This window comes from Bubalus kerabau, chromosome 7 (assembly GCF_029407905.1).
Source record: "Bubalus kerabau isolate K-KA32 ecotype Philippines breed swamp buffalo chromosome 7, PCC_UOA_SB_1v2, whole genome shotgun sequence".
Classification (NCBI taxonomy): domain Eukaryota; kingdom Metazoa; phylum Chordata; class Mammalia; order Artiodactyla; family Bovidae; genus Bubalus; species Bubalus kerabau.
The window spans coordinates 49,054,259-49,070,830 of NC_073630.1; the positions used below are offsets into that span (position 1 = coordinate 49,054,259).

Genomic DNA, 16,572 nt, shown 5'->3' on the forward strand with positions numbered 1-16,572 from the left:
TAGCAGTAGTCTTGTGGGTGCCAGGAATACGTCAGGGAAGGTCTTCATCATTGTTTGGGGACTAACAGAGCATAAAGGCCACCTGGTCCTAATAATTATTAAACAGTATTAACTGCAAAGCTCCTGATGACAGAGAAGTGATTTACCACACAGTACAGTCCTGGGTAGGGCAATGGAAGGACAGGTGGAACTGTACATGGCTCAAGGTGGCACTGGTTGTGCTAACAACTATACAACACTCCAGAACATTAAATAATACCCGAAAATGCATCTCATTAATAACAAAAGCAAGTCCATTCTCACCTTGGGATACTGCCTCTGGACAAATTTGGGGACCATGCTTAATAGTTTGCAGAAAAAGCAAGGTAAAAGATCCATCTCTGAAAGGGAGCAGGGTAAACATCATGAGTTACAAACTGCCTGGCACAAAATAGTGCCTGAAATATTTGTTGCTGAATGAATTAGTCTACTTCTGTCACCTTTTCCCAGGGGCTAGATCCAGATAGATGGCAGGAAGATAGGGCTTATTTAGAGCTGAAGATCTTCCCACATTTCTTGTTTGAGCAAGTCAAAGGAAGTGAAAGGTAGATGGCTTTCTACCATAGATTTTAAGATGGAGAATCACAGGATGATAGTCACATTCTTTTAACCAGGTCCATAACTTATGGGAACTTTTGAACAAGTTAACACATTTAGATGTGTAACAAGAGGCATCAGATGGACACTGATTCACACATCCGGCCAGGCTGAGCCCATGTCCCCTGCATTTGTGGAGTCCCGATTCCTTCGTATAGTAGACGCTCCAATAGCTATGAGACAAATCCTGACTGAGCCCACGGTCCTCATGTATTACAATGCGGCTAATATCAGTAGTTATGAAGCTTAAATGGGACAAAGAATCAAGGTATTTGCCTATGTCGGAGGTTTTAAAGCAGAACTCTCCTACGTAGGCTGCAAATTGGCAGCACTCTGAGTGTTCCATAAATCCTGGGTCCCATTCCGTACTGCGCTGTGCTGTGCTTAGTCGCTCAGTCGTTTCCGACTCTTTGCGTAGCCCCTCAGGCTCCTCTGTCCATGGGGTTTCCCAGCAAGAATACTGGAGTAGGTTGTTATGCCTTCTTCCAGGGGATCTTCCCAACCAAGGGATCGAAGCCAGGTCTCCCGCATTGAAGGCGGATTCTTTACCGTCTGAGCCACCAGGGAAGCGCTTTTCATCAGTCTGGCGTGCTGCCTGGGCACGGTGTTTAAAGCAAAAGAAACAAAAAATCTCTACTGAGCAAGCAAGACTGAGGATCACCGGTTTGGAGACTGTCGAAGGGACTCTGGCTGATCGAAACCTCGCCTCCGTGCTCTCGCGAGGAAGTTCGCGCGCCGGAAGTGCCTGGAAAGCGCGCGGCGGCGGCGGCAGCGCGGCTGGCGCGGGCAGGGAGAGCGGGAGGCGGAGACTGCCCGGGCCGCGTTGGCTGCGGTGGGGCACCTCGCTGGTACCGCCGCCGTTGGGGCTCTGCCGGAAGGGTCCGGGGCGGGAGCGGCCGCGGGGGCCCCCAGCCAGCCTCCGACTAGGGAAGTCATTGCAGGGCCGTCCCCATGTTGCGTTTCCCGACCTGTTTCCCGTCCTTCCGGGTGGTGGGAGAGAAGCAGTTGCCGCAGGAGATCATCTTCCTGGTCTGGTCACCCAAGCGGGATCTCATTGCTTTGGCCAACACCGCGGGCGAGGTGAGTGAGCCGGCGCGCAGCCACGAGGACACCGAGCCCGGGCCACCTGTCTACCCTGCCCCTCTCTGCAGTCTTGCTGCATAGTCTAAGTGAATATAAAGGACCATACACAGGAAAGGTCTTTCGTACACCCATTTCGCGCATTCTGTGGCCAAGTTTTCACACAGCTTGATAAAATCACACGGTCCTGAATCCCGGAGACTCTCATAGTTATTTGTTAAATGGGGCTTTTAAAGGCTCATGTATCACTTATGAGTTGACATAGTAGTGGGTCCACAGATTCCGCCCTTCGTTTACTTACAGTTCAGGCAGAACAAAGGTGAGTTGTCAGACTCGACCTGTGAATATGCATGTCTGTAGCTGCCAAAGAGGATGTTTAAGAATCTTTATTCTGTTGTCCAACATTCACAGTGTTGGTTGGTTAGCCACGTCCCATTAAAAATACCTTTAAATTGAAACAAAGAGTGATGCTTCACCTGATGGAATGTTCCTGATTCACTGATTCCTGATGGAATGTGCCTGAGTGTTGTCAGTATTTCTGCTGCTGCTGCTGCTAAGTCGCTTCAGTCGTGTCTGACTCTGTGCGATCCCATAGATGGAAGCCAACCAGGCTTCCCCATCCCTGGGATTCTCCAGGCAAGAGTACTGGAGTGGGTTGCCATTTCTGGTTCACATTATATTACACTTAATCAAGTGTAACCCAGTTGTAACTTTCTGCTGAAAGTTTCTAATTACTTGGCAGACATTTTGTAAGGAAACCTTCACCTTTGTGTCTTTACTCCTTTGTCCCTTTGGCAGGTGTCCTGATAGTTACTTGGCCAGGTGGGAGTTGTCTTCAGCCAGGCTTGGAAACTAGTTGGAAAAGGGAACTTAGCAGTCAGGGAAACGTAGCAGCCTGGAAAGTTGTGTTGATTGTCATGGCTTTGTCGCCAGGGTATTGATGTCTGCTTTCTCAAAGCCCTCTATGAAATCTAGTCTCCTTCCGCATCCAGAGTGTTCTGGAATTCTGTCATGGCTCTGAGAGGAGTGCAGTTCCTTCAGCCACAATTGTAGGAGGGAAGGGAAAAAATAGGAGCATCAGTGTGACCAGGTAAGTAGGTGTAATTGTGGGCACTTGTTGCTTCCATTTTCTTAGTGAAGAAGAAAGGGCACCGTTTAGGAGTGAGGATGGAGAAGAAAATATTGGACTTTTGAGGACGGAAGAGAAGTTTGAAGAAGCCGACAAGGCGAGTGGACTAGTGAATCTAATAGGTTGTTCTTCAGTGTTAGAAGGCACATGAGGTTCGTGGTTCTGTAGTGAAACTAGTGAGCACGGTTGTGTGTCTCGTCTGTTCAGCTGCGTGGGTGCAGGTGTGGTTGGGTTTAACCAGAGTTGTTGTGACAAAGGGTGACAAAAAGCAGGAGATGCAAGGGAGTCGAAGTTAGGTACAAGAGAAGTGATTGTAGTGATGATCTGGATTCTAACCTGATTTCGTAGGGAAGTGAGGTCACGTGTGGGGTGAGGGAGAATCGGTGGTAGACTCATTGGATTGTGTGTCTTGGTGAGGTTGAAGAATTGAAGTTGGGTATTAGTCGGGATGAGCAGGAAAGATACAGACAGTGATGGAAAGTGGGAAGTTTGCAGCTGAAGTTTATGGCAGCATTTGTAGTTGTCGGTAATGACGGTGTAACAAACAATGACCCTGGGAATGACTGAGGTGAGGCAGAAGCTGTGATCATTGAAGAAGAGGTAGTTGAGAACCAAAAGCCAGGACATTGTTGCTCTTGAAATCACCAAAAATGATGATGAGTAGTGTTGGAAGGCATGAATGAGCCAGTGCATGCATGTGTGCTAAGTCGCTTCAGTTGTGTCAGACTCTTTGCGACCATATGGACTGTAGCCTGCCAGGCTCCTCTCTTTATGGGATTTTCCAGGCAAAAATACTGGAATGGGTTGCCATTTCCTTCTCTAGGGAATCTTCCCCACCCAGGGATCATACATGAGTCTTCTGCTTGGCAGGTAGATTCTTTACCGCTGAGCTGTCTGGGAAGCTGTATTCCTTTCTAAAACATAAGTCTCTTGTTGACATAAAAGTTAGGAAAATGTGTAGAGTACAGGGTTAAATTAGACCTTGTTTCACCCATTTCTTTGAAAATACCTTAAGTTCATTCAGACACTCTTGACTTTGAATTTTTTCTGATGGCTAAATATTACACTTAGTACAATTTAAAAAAAAATTATAGTGGGGTTTAGATTTATTTTATTTTTGGAAATGGATGTTTTTATTATCTGCCATTTTATCTGTTTTGTCTTAGGTTTTACTTCATCGACTTGCAAGTTTTCATCGAGTTTGGAGTTTTCCACCAAATGAAAATACAGGAAAGGAAGTGACCTGTCTCGCTTGGAGACCAGATGGCAAACGTAATGACAGTATTGTAAAAAATACGTTTTTGTTTTTCAGAAAGAGTATTCTGTAAAAAGAACTTATAGAAAGAATTTATTTTTCTTACAGTGTACTAGAATTCTAAATACTGATTTGGGAATTTTGTTTTTTCAGATGCTTTATAGTATTTTCATGGAACTCAGATTAATTCTGCCATCTTGTTTCATGGCAGAGATATCTCTAAAATGAAATCTGACTTCTTGGCAAAGATAAGTCTAACAGGAAGTTTTATGAGAATATACAGGGTACTTTGGTTTTGTTCTTTTGCTCTCTTGTTCTGTACTGTTTGCCCAGAGCTTCATTTGCCACTTTCTAGTCAGTTCAGGGAGAAGGCAATGGCAACCCACTCCAGTACTCTTGCCTGGAAAATCCCATGGGCGGAGGAGCCTGGTAGGCTGCAGTCCATGGGGTCGCAAGGAGTCGGACAGGACTGAGCAACTTGACTTTCACTTTCATACATTGGAGAAGGAAATGGCAACCCACTCCTGTGTTCTTGCCTGGATAATCCCTGGAACAGGGGAGCCTGGTGGGCTGCCGTCTATGGGGTCACACAGAGTTGGACACGACTGAAGCGACTTAGCAGCAGCAGCAGTCAGTTCAGGGCCACCGTGGCCTTTTCGCCCCAAAATGTGTTTTAGCATTAAATGGGTGTTTCGCAAATATTCTCTCTGCACAATTGTTTACCTCACCTGAAGGACTGTCAGTTTTGACCCCCTTCCTTCAATTTCCATGTGATCTTACTCCTGTTGGTACCCTGCGTGTTGTAGCTTACCCTGCTGCTGCTCTGAGGCCTGAACTCTCCTCTTCCATGTGTTATTACACTGACAGCCATTTGAGCTGCTGTACATGTCCGGTCAGCACAGGAAATGCTGCAAGTCATCTGTATCATTGGTGCCTAAAAAAAACAAATTGTTTTTGTAAAATGATATGTATTCCTCCTTGTTGCCTCCTTTTTTCCCTAGATAAATATAAGTATGAAAAATGCCCTGAAAGCCTGTCACTCTACAGATAACAGCTATTTTGGTCTATATTCATTTTGCTCAGTTCTTGTTTCTTCTACTGGAAAAAAAATAAAAAAGTATGTGCAAAATTAGAGAACTTGTGTAAGTAGTATTTTGAGATCTTGCTCTCTTCATCCAAAAACATCCGGATCTCAAAAATCATGAAAGTCATTGTGTGTGAAAATGTATTTAAGTAAGTGATATTTTTATCATTAAAAAATGTCTCCTGTTTTTGGACAGTAAAATAGGGCTTAGCTTGGTAATGATTATTTCAAGATTGCTTTAAATTGTTTTAAAGAAGAGGAGACTTGGATTGCCTCTCATCTCACAGAGTTGTGTGTATTGGTATACAGTGAAACACACAGCCTTCTGTCTAGACGTTCTTCAATTTTATATGTTAGGAAGACATTAAAGACTTCTGTAGAGAAACGATACTAGATGATTCAGCCACAGTGAAAGGAAGAAGACCCATCAGTATTTGATATCCCTGTTCAATAAGGGTTAGAAATTAAAAAGAGGAATAAAAAACCTTCCCAGGAACCAAGCAGATGGAATCACTTTGTAACTTTCAGGTGGGGACCGGTATGTCTTGGTGATACGATATGATTGTTTATATGTTGATGTCTGTCTGTGTTTCCTGCTTGGCATCGAGGTTCCAGTCTAGAGGCTCTGAAATGTAAGATGTTCAGAACAGTACACAGGACAGGAGTAGGTTGCTCACAAAAGTTCGAGCATTTGAAAGTAAGTGTCGATAACAGCTTAACTGTATGCAAAGATACCTTTCAGTTTTTTACTTATTTAAAGGAAGGATTTAAGGGTTAAATCAGTTCTATGATTATGATATATTTAAAATAGTAAAATTGGGCAAGAAATGAAATACCCATCTTTCTCTTAATATTACACTGACTTATTCTGATTATTTCTTCTTGTTTTAGTTTTGGCTTTTGCTCTTGCTGATACCAAGAAAATTGTGTTGTGTGATGTAGAAAAACCTGAAAGCTTGCACTCTTTTTCTGTGGAGGCCCCAGTTTCTTGTATGCATTGGATGGAAGTGACTGTTGAGAGCAGGTAGAGTAATAAAGAAAAACCCCAGTGGTCCCAGTAGGATGTTCATGAAATTTTCATTTTTTAAATGAAAAAGTGGAAACTTAGGCATATCTGAGTATTGAGTATGTGTATTTGCTTTTAACCTTTTGTCTTAAGCTTATCAAGATGAAATTTTTTTAATGTTTGCTAGATTTCTTTCTCTTCTGGAAAAAAATCTGTTTTATTATTGGAGCAGCAATGCCTGAATGGCCAAGATTTTTCTTCTTGGTTATTTTTAAAAGTTTATATCAATGACTTATAGTTTCAAGTAATATTAGTTAAGATTGCTGATTAGCAAATTAAGGTTCTGTTTTTCTGTTCACCATATATTTCATTCTGGAACTTTGTGTTTCTGTGTCTGAGTAAATATTTTTCGACTATGAAAAGTGCTGAATTGAGCATTTTGTTTTGATACTGAATGAGTTCGTTTTTGTGGTCCCTATAGGTTCCTTATTTTGTGAAAATAGTTTTGCCTTAGTCTGTGAAATCAAGTACTCTGCCACATTTGCAGTAAAGATAGCCTAAAGGGTCAGTAGGCTTAGTGAGTACTGAACATAAAAGTTGTTTTGGTTTTTTTTTGAGGAAATAAGATCATTTTCTTCTTGTTAGCTTTTCTGTTCTAATTAAGTTTTAAGTTAATATCAAATGAATTTGTAAATCCTGATTATTAATTCACAAATTTCCTCAGGAGGGGCTTGTAAAAATATTAGATAATAAGGTCTAGCCTGGGGTTTAAAATTCACTGTAGATAAAACAAGGATCAATCCATCATCAAATAATAAAGGTTGCAAGTGGTCATGTGAATTTATAGAGGAACAGAGTATACCATGTAATTTCTGTCCCAGTCCAGTTACCTGCTAAGTGTATTCCTAACACACTTTCTGTTAAGAGTTCAGAAATGTTATATGGAGATTCCAGGGTCTTTCAGGACACCACTTTTCACCTTATTCATTTCCGTCTGTATTTGGAGGTAGGATTGAAAAAAATGGGAGGATAAATAAAACTGTTTCAAAATACTTGGTGTCATCTTATATGCACCAACTGGATTGTTACGTCTCCAAATGTGTGTAAGTCATAGAACCCATCATTACATCATATAATAACTGCAGTGTTCTTTAAAATTACTCTTGGTACTCCTATGTTTAGTGTTGGTTTTAGAGGAAAGATAAGGAATCATAAATTCTCAGTCCATATCTGGTACTGATACTGAATACATATGGATGCATTTCATATGCTGAGAAAATTGTTTATAAATATTTGTTCCTCTTAATGTAAAGTGGGTAGGCTGATTTTTTTTTCTTTCAGAAATAAAGTTCAAGATAAATGAAGAATTTCCAACTTTTCTATTTCTTGTGTGTGATTGTTAAATGCCATACACAGTTTTACCATTGTAAAAGTCAGTATTTTATTTGGTAATGTGTCATATGTAAAATTGGGCCTTTAAAAATTAATATTTTTTAATGGAAAGAGAAGTAGAATCTTTGTTTTTATAATACTTATTTTTGTCTTATTTTCCCCTTTGTAGTGTTCTAACATCCTTTTATAATTCTGAGGATGAATCAAATCTTCTCTTACCTAAACTTCCTACATTGCCAAAAAAGTAAGTATCAGAGTTTAATCTCATTAGAATTAACCTTACAGGTTTCTTTCTTTTACTTTTAATGTTGACAATTTTCTCGTGTGTTTTAAAAAAATGCATTTCTATTGAGAGTTTTTTACCCTAATCTGTTTGTTTTTTTCTAGTTATAGCAATACCTCAAAAATATTTAGGTAAAGTATGCCTTTTTTGTTTTCAAGTAAGATAAATCTTTTATTATTTGAAGCATATAGTTGAAAGATAACCCAATTTATTTTTATATTTTAGTGAAGAAAATTCTGATGAAATTATTAAACTTTTGGGAGATGTCAGGTAAATCTTGCAGACATCTTAAATAACAAGTTTTATTTTCTTAAATTTGATACCTTAGGCAGTTTTATACCAGAGTTCCAAAGATATTTTCTTTGTCATTTTATTTCATTGCTGACAAATACCTCTGAACAATAAACAGACAATATCTATTATTCACTCATTTTTATTGTATGATATTTGTGTCAAGTTTAATATTATGGTATACTTTCATTTTTAAAAAGTAAAGGAGGATAGAAGTGCTTGAGTTTCTGAAATTTAAATTCAAATCTTCAGGTTCTTTAAGCCCACTTAATATGTTTAGCATCAGGGCCATGATAAAACTGATGGCACTTTATATTAACTGGAAAAGAGATGATTTTATTATTGAGGGTATATAAATACAATTGTTAAAATAATATATTCTTATTTTACTGTAAACTTAGGTTTTTTAGGCCGAATGAAATTTATGTTGTTCTTTAGGGGGAAAAAAAAAGAACAAGCCCAATGTAATTGAAACTTGGTGAATTTATTTAGAGGTTCAGTCTCCCTGCTAGGGAGCTTGAGTGTGCAGATTATATGAGGGCAGCAACAACTTGTATCTTGGTGTAAGAACTTGGTCCTCTCTGTTGTCCTCAGCTTGTTGCATTATTTTTAATCAGGCTTAATATTCTTGTCCTTGGAGGAAGCTCTGGTTTTATTGAGCTTTATGCTTATGGAATGTTCAAAATTGCTCGAGTCACTGGGGTAAGTTTTTCTTTAAGATTCTTTATTTTTGCCTTAGAATGTAACAACTGACTGATTTATGGAAAAGAATAAAACATTACTTTTTTTCTCAGTTTCATTTCTTGGATTTACTTGTCCTTAAATGTTAAGAGGATAATTTTCTTACTAAGATAAAATAGTGATATGATGTCTCTGAAGATCAGAGGTTCTTAGTAGAATTAGTCAAAAAAATTTTTCTTAACTAAAAGATTGCTATGGAACACTTGATTATGATTTAATGTTTTTCTAGCCTTGCGTTTAAGAGCTACCATTTGTGATTGGAAAGTGATGAAAGTCATTAGAAGCAATCTTAGGCTCAGTCTTGGTCTTTTCCATACCTTTTTCTTATTCTTACAGTTCCCTAAAAGGATAGAAAATGTTGCAGGCTCTGTGGGCTATGTTAGTTCTCCAGCACTTGGGTGCCTTGTTAGGGTCTGTGTCTGTGTCCTTGCAACTAAGTGGACACATGCCTTTATCTGCCACATACGTGGCAGGAGTTAACTGCTTTTTAGAGCTCTGAATTTTTGCTTCCTGTATTGTAAGCAGATACAGTGTAGCAGTGACACTAAATATAACGGGGATTTGACTGTTTTACAGATTGTTGGTACTTGTCTTGCGTTATGTCTGTCAAGTGATTTGAAATCATTGTCAGTGGTCACAGAAGTTTCTGCCAGTGGTGCTTCAGAAGTTTCATATTTTCAGGCGAGTATTTGAACCAGCAGAGAGTAAATATATATTTTTAAAGCTTTGGTTTTTATTATCCATATCACTGGATTCTAATGGTCATTAAAACAAAGCAAAAAATTGACTTGGAGCTTCTAAATCTTAGAGTGTTACTGGTGAATACCTTATTACTCCAATTGCTAAGCATAATTTTCATCAAAACAGTGTTTCAGTGGTCTGTTAATGACCAGTATTAACTTGTGGCTATACCAGTTCATGTTTGTGACAAGTGTTTTCTTGGGATTTTGACCCTGATAATAATAATAGCTAATACTTATTAATTATTTAATGTGTGCCGAGTACTGAGTAATTCAGTATAATTTTATGTGAATCCTCACAGTAACCTAATAGATAGGTGCTGTTATTATCCCCATTTTGTAGTTGAGTAAATGGCACGCAGAGGAACTGTAGCTTGCTTGGTAAGGACTTGAAGGTGCTGCTGGGCAGTCTGGCTCCAGAGCCGGGGCTCTTATTTAACTAACACATCGCCTCTTGTGTGAGATGCCTACTTAAAACTGGGGAAAACCTTTTCATTGTGTGCTGTTTGTATCGTAGACTGTGGAAACTGGGCTCCTACAGAGTATTTAGATTGTAGCTTTGCCTTCAAGAAAATCTTCCCGAAAATTTCATCTCAAATAACTGAGCCACTTAATCTAAGTATGTGTGAACTCTTAAACAAAAGTAGGATGAAAAGATGCAGCATGTGACGCAAATGAGGCCTTAGAATTTCATTGTGTTCACAACAGCAGAGAGCTCTTGACTTCCTGCTATTTGCTGGAACAGTTGTTCATGGTTGCTCTTCACCTTAAGGTTCTGTGAAAATACGATTTCCTGAATTGTGTTTGGTGCTATAGTAAAACAATTCACTCTTTATGTGGAAATTGTAAGAGATGATTTTAATAACAACTTTATTTTGATAAATCATGTACCTCTGTAATAGATAGTTAACTTGTATTTATTAGTAGCTATAATTCCTTAAAAATTTTTTAGATATTTGTGATCATTTTAAAAGTCTCTCATAATAGTGGTATAAATTAGATTATTACATTTATTCTAAGTAGAGAGTACTGCTAACTTAGAGGAGGTAATCTGTACATAGTTAGACACTACAGATGAGAGAATCCTAAAATTATATTCTGTTATTTTTTAATTTGTTATACTGAAAAGGAGCAAAATTCTGAGGTAGTCTTTCTGATACATAGTTACACCTTGACTCTTCCTTAAAAGTAGTAAATATATCTGTTTGTGACTCACTTTAATATTTTGATTTGACAGCTTGAAACCAATCTATTGTACTCTTTCTTACCTGAAGTAACTCGAATGGCCAGAAAGTTTACTCACATTTCAGCTCTTTTACAGGTATTTATTTATAGCTTGTTTTATGTGACTGTTTACTATAAGTTTCTAATGTTGTGTAAATAAAAAACTTGAAAATCTTACTTTTTAAAGCCAACTATACATGGCAGAGGTGTCTAGTCTGATAGATAAGCTTATAATGTCCACTGAAACAAGAAAAAGAAATTTAATTGAAAATCTATTCCAACCCATCTCTATATCTCCAAAAGAAAAGAAAAAAAGTAGTTTAAATCTTTTTAAACATTCTCATAAATAAGATATTTTGCAATTTTAAAAGTTTCTTTGCAAATCAAATATTATGGAAAATAGTCATTCTAACAGCTTTTGAATATAATAAATGTACCCCCAATTAGCAGGTGATTGGTGTTTTAGTTAGTTGACTGTTTGGGCCAGGCCCAGCTGAAGGTTCTGTTGTTCTGGGCTAGGTTCAGCTATTCAGGCCGGTCTTGGTCGTACAGCAGTGGTCAGCTGGCTTGTCCAAGTATCTCTCAGCCGTGATGGCTTTATCTGAGTTCCACACTCCCCATTTCCCAACAGGCTAGATCAGGCTTGTTGGGTAAGTGGTGTCGACAGCGGGAGTGTCAGGAGTATAAGTGGAAGCTTGCAAAGCCTTCTGGAGCCTTGGACTCAGTGACGCTTGTGCTACTTTGTCGCACTGAGACGCAAGGCCAGCCCAAATCGACAGACTAGAGAAACTGACTATACACCCGGATTGAGGAGCTACAAAGCACCGTGACCTTCTGTCTTCAGTCTGCCACGGTCACTAGTGTACTTCATGTCAAAGATTTCTGGAGATCAGTATCTTTTTAAAAGGATACTGTTTGAAGATTGAATAGTTGACCAATCAGCATTTTAACAGTTAATGTACATAAAACACATCGTATATGTAAAAAGTTGAAAAATATCTGTTTTACCAGATAAACACTTAATTTGAGAATGTTTGGTAGTTAAATAAAAACTTAATCTGAGAATGTTTGATAGTTAAATGATTATCAAGTGTTAGCCATGGTCTCTTCTTTCTGAGGCTTAACGGAGTTAAAAGTGGTTTACAGTAAATCCTGGATTTCTTTGAGACAATTGGCAGTAAGAAGCATGTATTATTTAGTTAGCATATTGACTTAAATATTTTTTGCTACTTTAATATTTTTTCTTTTTGCTAATAGTATATAAATTTGTCACTGACATGTATGTGTGAAGCCTGGGAAGAAATACTGATGCAGATGGATTCTCGTCTTACCAAGTTTGTGCAGGTGATGTAACTGGAGTTTCCCATGGAAGGTGTTTAGAGTGTATGATGTCCTTACTCAGTTCATGAGGGACATGAGAAAAATTGGTCTGATTTGTTCAAGGCTCAGATCATGATTTCTTTGAGATGGCTTGATCTAACCTCAAACTCTTGTCTCAGAGAGAGATAATGCCAGTCCTTCCCACTGGAAAAACTTAGGTAGGGACAGGATTGTGAAGTGGAGCTAATAGGATGTGGCGATTAAGGACAGTTGTTGGAAGAGCTGACTGGCTGTTTCCTCATAACTGCTATTCAGATAATCAGTTTAAATATGGAATTGAGAGAAGGTTAAAGGTAAGAAAGGGAGTCATGTTGCTGTAATTTTGAATAAATAATGCTTATTTAAAACACTTATCATGAGTTTATCCATCTTTCTCTAGGAAAAGAACACAACCACATCAGTGCAAGATGAATTCATGGACTTGTTGTTGTGGGGGAAAGCAAGGTAATAAACTTACATTAGATACTCTTGCTTTACCTTCTCTTTTAAAGTAATTTATTTCAAAAGCAGTTCATATTCATTGTAAAAAAAAAAAAAAAGAAAATTCTGATGCACAAAAAGCAAAGAATAGTATGTATCTTTCTAGGCTTTTTTATTCACGTATTTATTTTCTATGTAAATGTAATCATTTTATGTGTATGTACCATGTGTACATATACCTGTACTTTTTAAATGTATAAAAAATTAAAAATTTTTATGTAGCTAAATCACTCTTTTCCTTTATTGTATTTACTTCAACATTATTCTTAAAAAGATCTTTCCCATATTAAGCAGTCAAAGATCTTTATTTTCATCCAGAGATTTTTTTGGTGGTTTATGATTTTATTCCATTTACATGTTCCAGATATGATTTATTTGGTTGTATGCTATGAAAGACATAACAACTTATTTTTTTCTAAGTGTCTAGATAATTGCCCAGTATAACTTAATGAGTAGTACATCTTCTCCTTACTGACGTGAAATACCATTTTAGTGTATAGCACATTTCTCGTGTCTATTTCAGTCTTTTGTGGACTTTAATGTTTCCTGTTTTTGTCTGTTTCTCTGAGTACAACAAAGTCTTAATTTTTGTTGGGCTACTTCTTTTTATTTGTTTAAAATCTTTGTTTAAATTTGTACTTTGAAATTAAATGTTTTAAGTGATGCATTCAGATTTTAAATAGAGAAGACTAAAAATACTTTTTTTTTCATTCTAGTGCTGAACTTCAGACCCTCTTAATGAACCAGTTAACAGTAAAGGTGTGGTTATCTTTGTACTTTAATGGCTATGAACATAGTCTTAATTTTTTTAGAATGGCATATAGTATCTTGTATGCTAAATGTTATATTTTTTTCTCTTAATCAGGGCTTAAAGAAGCTTGGCCAGTCTATAGAGTCATCATATTCCAGTATACAAAAACTGGTTATAAGTCACTTACAGAGGTATGAAGATGACGTAGAATCTTTTGGTGTTGCATCCGCACGTACTTAGCGTTGGTTTCTTTCTTCAGACTTCTTTTCATCATCTGGCATTCTCTGTTTGAGCGTCTTCTAGATGAAATTTTTGCCTTAGCATTTGAGGGGAATCTTAGAGTGCCCAAGATTTAAAGAATCAATAATAGTGACTGCTCTGTGAAATAACTTTCCAATATCTTTCCACCACCCTAGGCCCTACCTGGGCTTTTTTCTCACCCAGACAGCCATGAGTTATGTCTTGAATAGGGCATTATACCCTTTTTTGAGTGGTGAAATTAAGTAAGTTACATAACATATCATTTTATATGTTATGTAAAAGCATGTTACATACTTTTGCATTTAAGTCCTTGGCAAGGTGTTGGTTGTGATTATCCTTATTTTCATAAGAAGAAACTGAAGTTCAGAAAGGGCATATGGCTGCCCCAAAGTTATTACGTGTCAGAGCCAAGACTGTTCTAGATCCTCAAGTCTCAAGCCATTTCTAAACACCGCCACCTCAGTGAGGCGGCTTGCAGGTTGATGTTCAGTGTTTGACTCAGATTTCGATAGATTTGTTTATGCTGAGACCCCTGGCCCTTACCTCTGTCTTTGAGCTGAGGGGTAGGGCTCTCTGTAGGGCTGTCGGCCTGGTCTCCTCCAGTCCACACTGTGTCCCTCAGATGTGTTCTCCACAGTGGATCTGATCATGTTACTCTTATTAGAAACTTCCAGTGCCTTCCCATTTCTTAGCACCTATGTCTTTGGTGGCCTTCTCAAACTTGACATTTTTGTCTTCTACCTGGGGCTTTTGTACGTCTCTTGTGCTTTTTGGAACACTCCCACTCTGTTCTTCACTTATATTTCCCAGCTCTCAGCTCAGATGTTGAGGCAATCCTTCTCTAATTCCCAGACTAGTTCAGGTTCTTCTCTTTCACCTGTACCTGGTGTGTTTTCCTCTAAGGCATTTATGTAGTTGAAATGGTCTGATTATGAAATTATGAAACTATCTGATTATGTGGTTATGACTCTCTCCCCCATTAGACTATCAGTGTTATAAGGACCCTTTCGTTTTGTTTACCATGAAGTCCCCATAGTGCCTGACCTGAAGTTGGGGCTTAATAAATATTTGCTCAGTGTTAAATACATAGCTGTTAGGTGAACAAGATGACCATATAATCTTAACTGTGCCAGGACCAACTGTGGAACATAATTTGATCTTATAAAGTTTAATCATGTGGCCAATTGATCTCACTAGTCATGACAACCAAATGATTCTGCTACAGTTTTTTGAAATAATTTTGAGAGCTAATAGTCTCTCATAGCAATGGCACCCCACTCCAGTACTCTTGCCTGGAAAATCCCATGGACAGGGAAGCCTGGTAGGCTGCAGTCCATGGGGTCGCTAAGAGTCAGACATGACTGAGCGACTTGACTTTCACTTTTCACTTTCATGCATTGGAGAAGGAAATGGCAACCCACTCCAGTATTTTTGCCTGGAGAATCCCAGGGACTGGAGAGCCTGGTGGGCTGCCGTCTACGGGGTTGCGCAGAGTTGGACACGACTGAAGCGACTTAGCAGCAGCAGCAGCAGTCTCTCATAGAAAGAAAATTAAAGTTACTTTCAGTTTTTATTTCTGAAAACTTAGAAATATTCAAGCAAGATGGTAGGTGCCTGCCACCGTGATGACGATGATGATGCTAATTTATTTCTGCTCTGTTTTTGATAGTGGCTCAGAGTCTTTATTATACCACTTGAGTGAACTGAAAGGAATGGCTTCATGGAAGCAAAAATATGAACCTCTTGGACTAGACGCTGCAGGAATTGAAGGTGGTAATTTTATTTCTCAATAGAATGCTTTAAGCTCACTTTACTTATTGGACAAATGATATTATTTATTTACTTCTTTTCAGATGCTATTACTGCAGTAGGTTCTTTCATTCTCAAGGCAAATGAACTTCTTCAGTAAGTATTGGGGATACTTGAATATTGAAATCATTGACTTGAGAATATTTCACTTTTTGTAATTGAGAACCTAGCAAATTGTTGTGATTTTCTTAAAATGAGGTTTTAAGTTCTTATGAAAATTGCATGTTTATAGGATTAAAACAAACCAATAGCACAGTGATTTTAAAAATTCCCATGGTATTTGCCTATCTTACCCATCCACACCTCAGGTCCTCACTTCAGAGGGAATCCTTTAAACTCTTGTAACTGTTTCTGGTTTTGGTTCTCTAGGTTACTTCCATATTTCTAAATTGTATGACTGTACTGCATTTCTTTTATTTATCAGTTTTTTGAAATTGTTCCTTTGTTTCTGTTTGTTTTTCCTAGACTCTCCTTGCTTTCTTTTTTCCTTGCACTGTCTCTCTTTACCACATTTTTAGGTTTTCTCCCTGTCTCAAGGGTAGCATCACATCCCTGGAATCCCCTCTGTCCCTGGTGCCTCCTCTGTTAGCCTCCCACCTCACAACACCCCCAGCACCACCACCCCGTACCCATCTGTCCACTGGTTCCGGCTCTTGTGCCAGCTACCACCAAGGCGTTTTCTTCATTGCTTTCATGGGTTAGATCCTTACTTTCAGGATCTCCTCTGTTTCTTGGTTCACTTAATCACTTTGTGGAAAATGTCCTCCAATAACTTAGAAAACAGATGTGTAGGGTAAACTTTCTGTGTCCTTTTGTGTCTTTTCTCCTCCTTCTACACTTAATTGACGGTTTTGACTGGGTATGGATTATGAAGGGAGATTTATTTTCTCTGAGAGCTTTGAAAACATTGCTCTGTTGTGTTCTACCTGTTTGTTGCTGATGGCAGGTCTGGTGCTTCTGATTCTCATTCCTTTGTATGCTGTTTTTTTTTTCTTATCTTGAAAACTTTATTCTTCATCCTTGATACATT

The 16,572-nt window shown here is 38.4% G+C and overlaps 1 protein-coding gene across 1 annotated transcript in view; it reads left to right on the forward strand.

The window, feature by feature from the left end:
- The first annotated feature begins 1,442 nt into the window (after positions 1–1,442).
- The window catches only part of ANAPC4 (anaphase promoting complex subunit 4), a 35,731-nt gene continuing 20,601 nt past the window's right edge, over positions 1,443–16,572 (forward strand). The window contains exons 1-15 of the mRNA XM_055588180.1: positions 1,443–1,716; positions 4,012–4,117; positions 6,076–6,208; positions 7,752–7,826; positions 7,970–7,996; positions 8,091–8,135; positions 8,774–8,858; positions 9,474–9,578; positions 10,875–10,958; positions 12,119–12,205; positions 12,621–12,685; positions 13,438–13,480; positions 13,587–13,663; positions 15,403–15,503; positions 15,587–15,638. Of these exons, the coding sequence (XP_055444155.1) occupies positions 1,588–1,716; positions 4,012–4,117; positions 6,076–6,208; positions 7,752–7,826; positions 7,970–7,996; positions 8,091–8,135; positions 8,774–8,858; positions 9,474–9,578; positions 10,875–10,958; positions 12,119–12,205; positions 12,621–12,685; positions 13,438–13,480; positions 13,587–13,663; positions 15,403–15,503; positions 15,587–15,638 (1,214 nt within the window). The 5' untranslated portion in view covers positions 1,443–1,587. The remainder of the gene's footprint in view (positions 1,717–4,011; positions 4,118–6,075; positions 6,209–7,751; positions 7,827–7,969; positions 7,997–8,090; positions 8,136–8,773; positions 8,859–9,473; positions 9,579–10,874; positions 10,959–12,118; positions 12,206–12,620; positions 12,686–13,437; positions 13,481–13,586; positions 13,664–15,402; positions 15,504–15,586; positions 15,639–16,572) is intronic.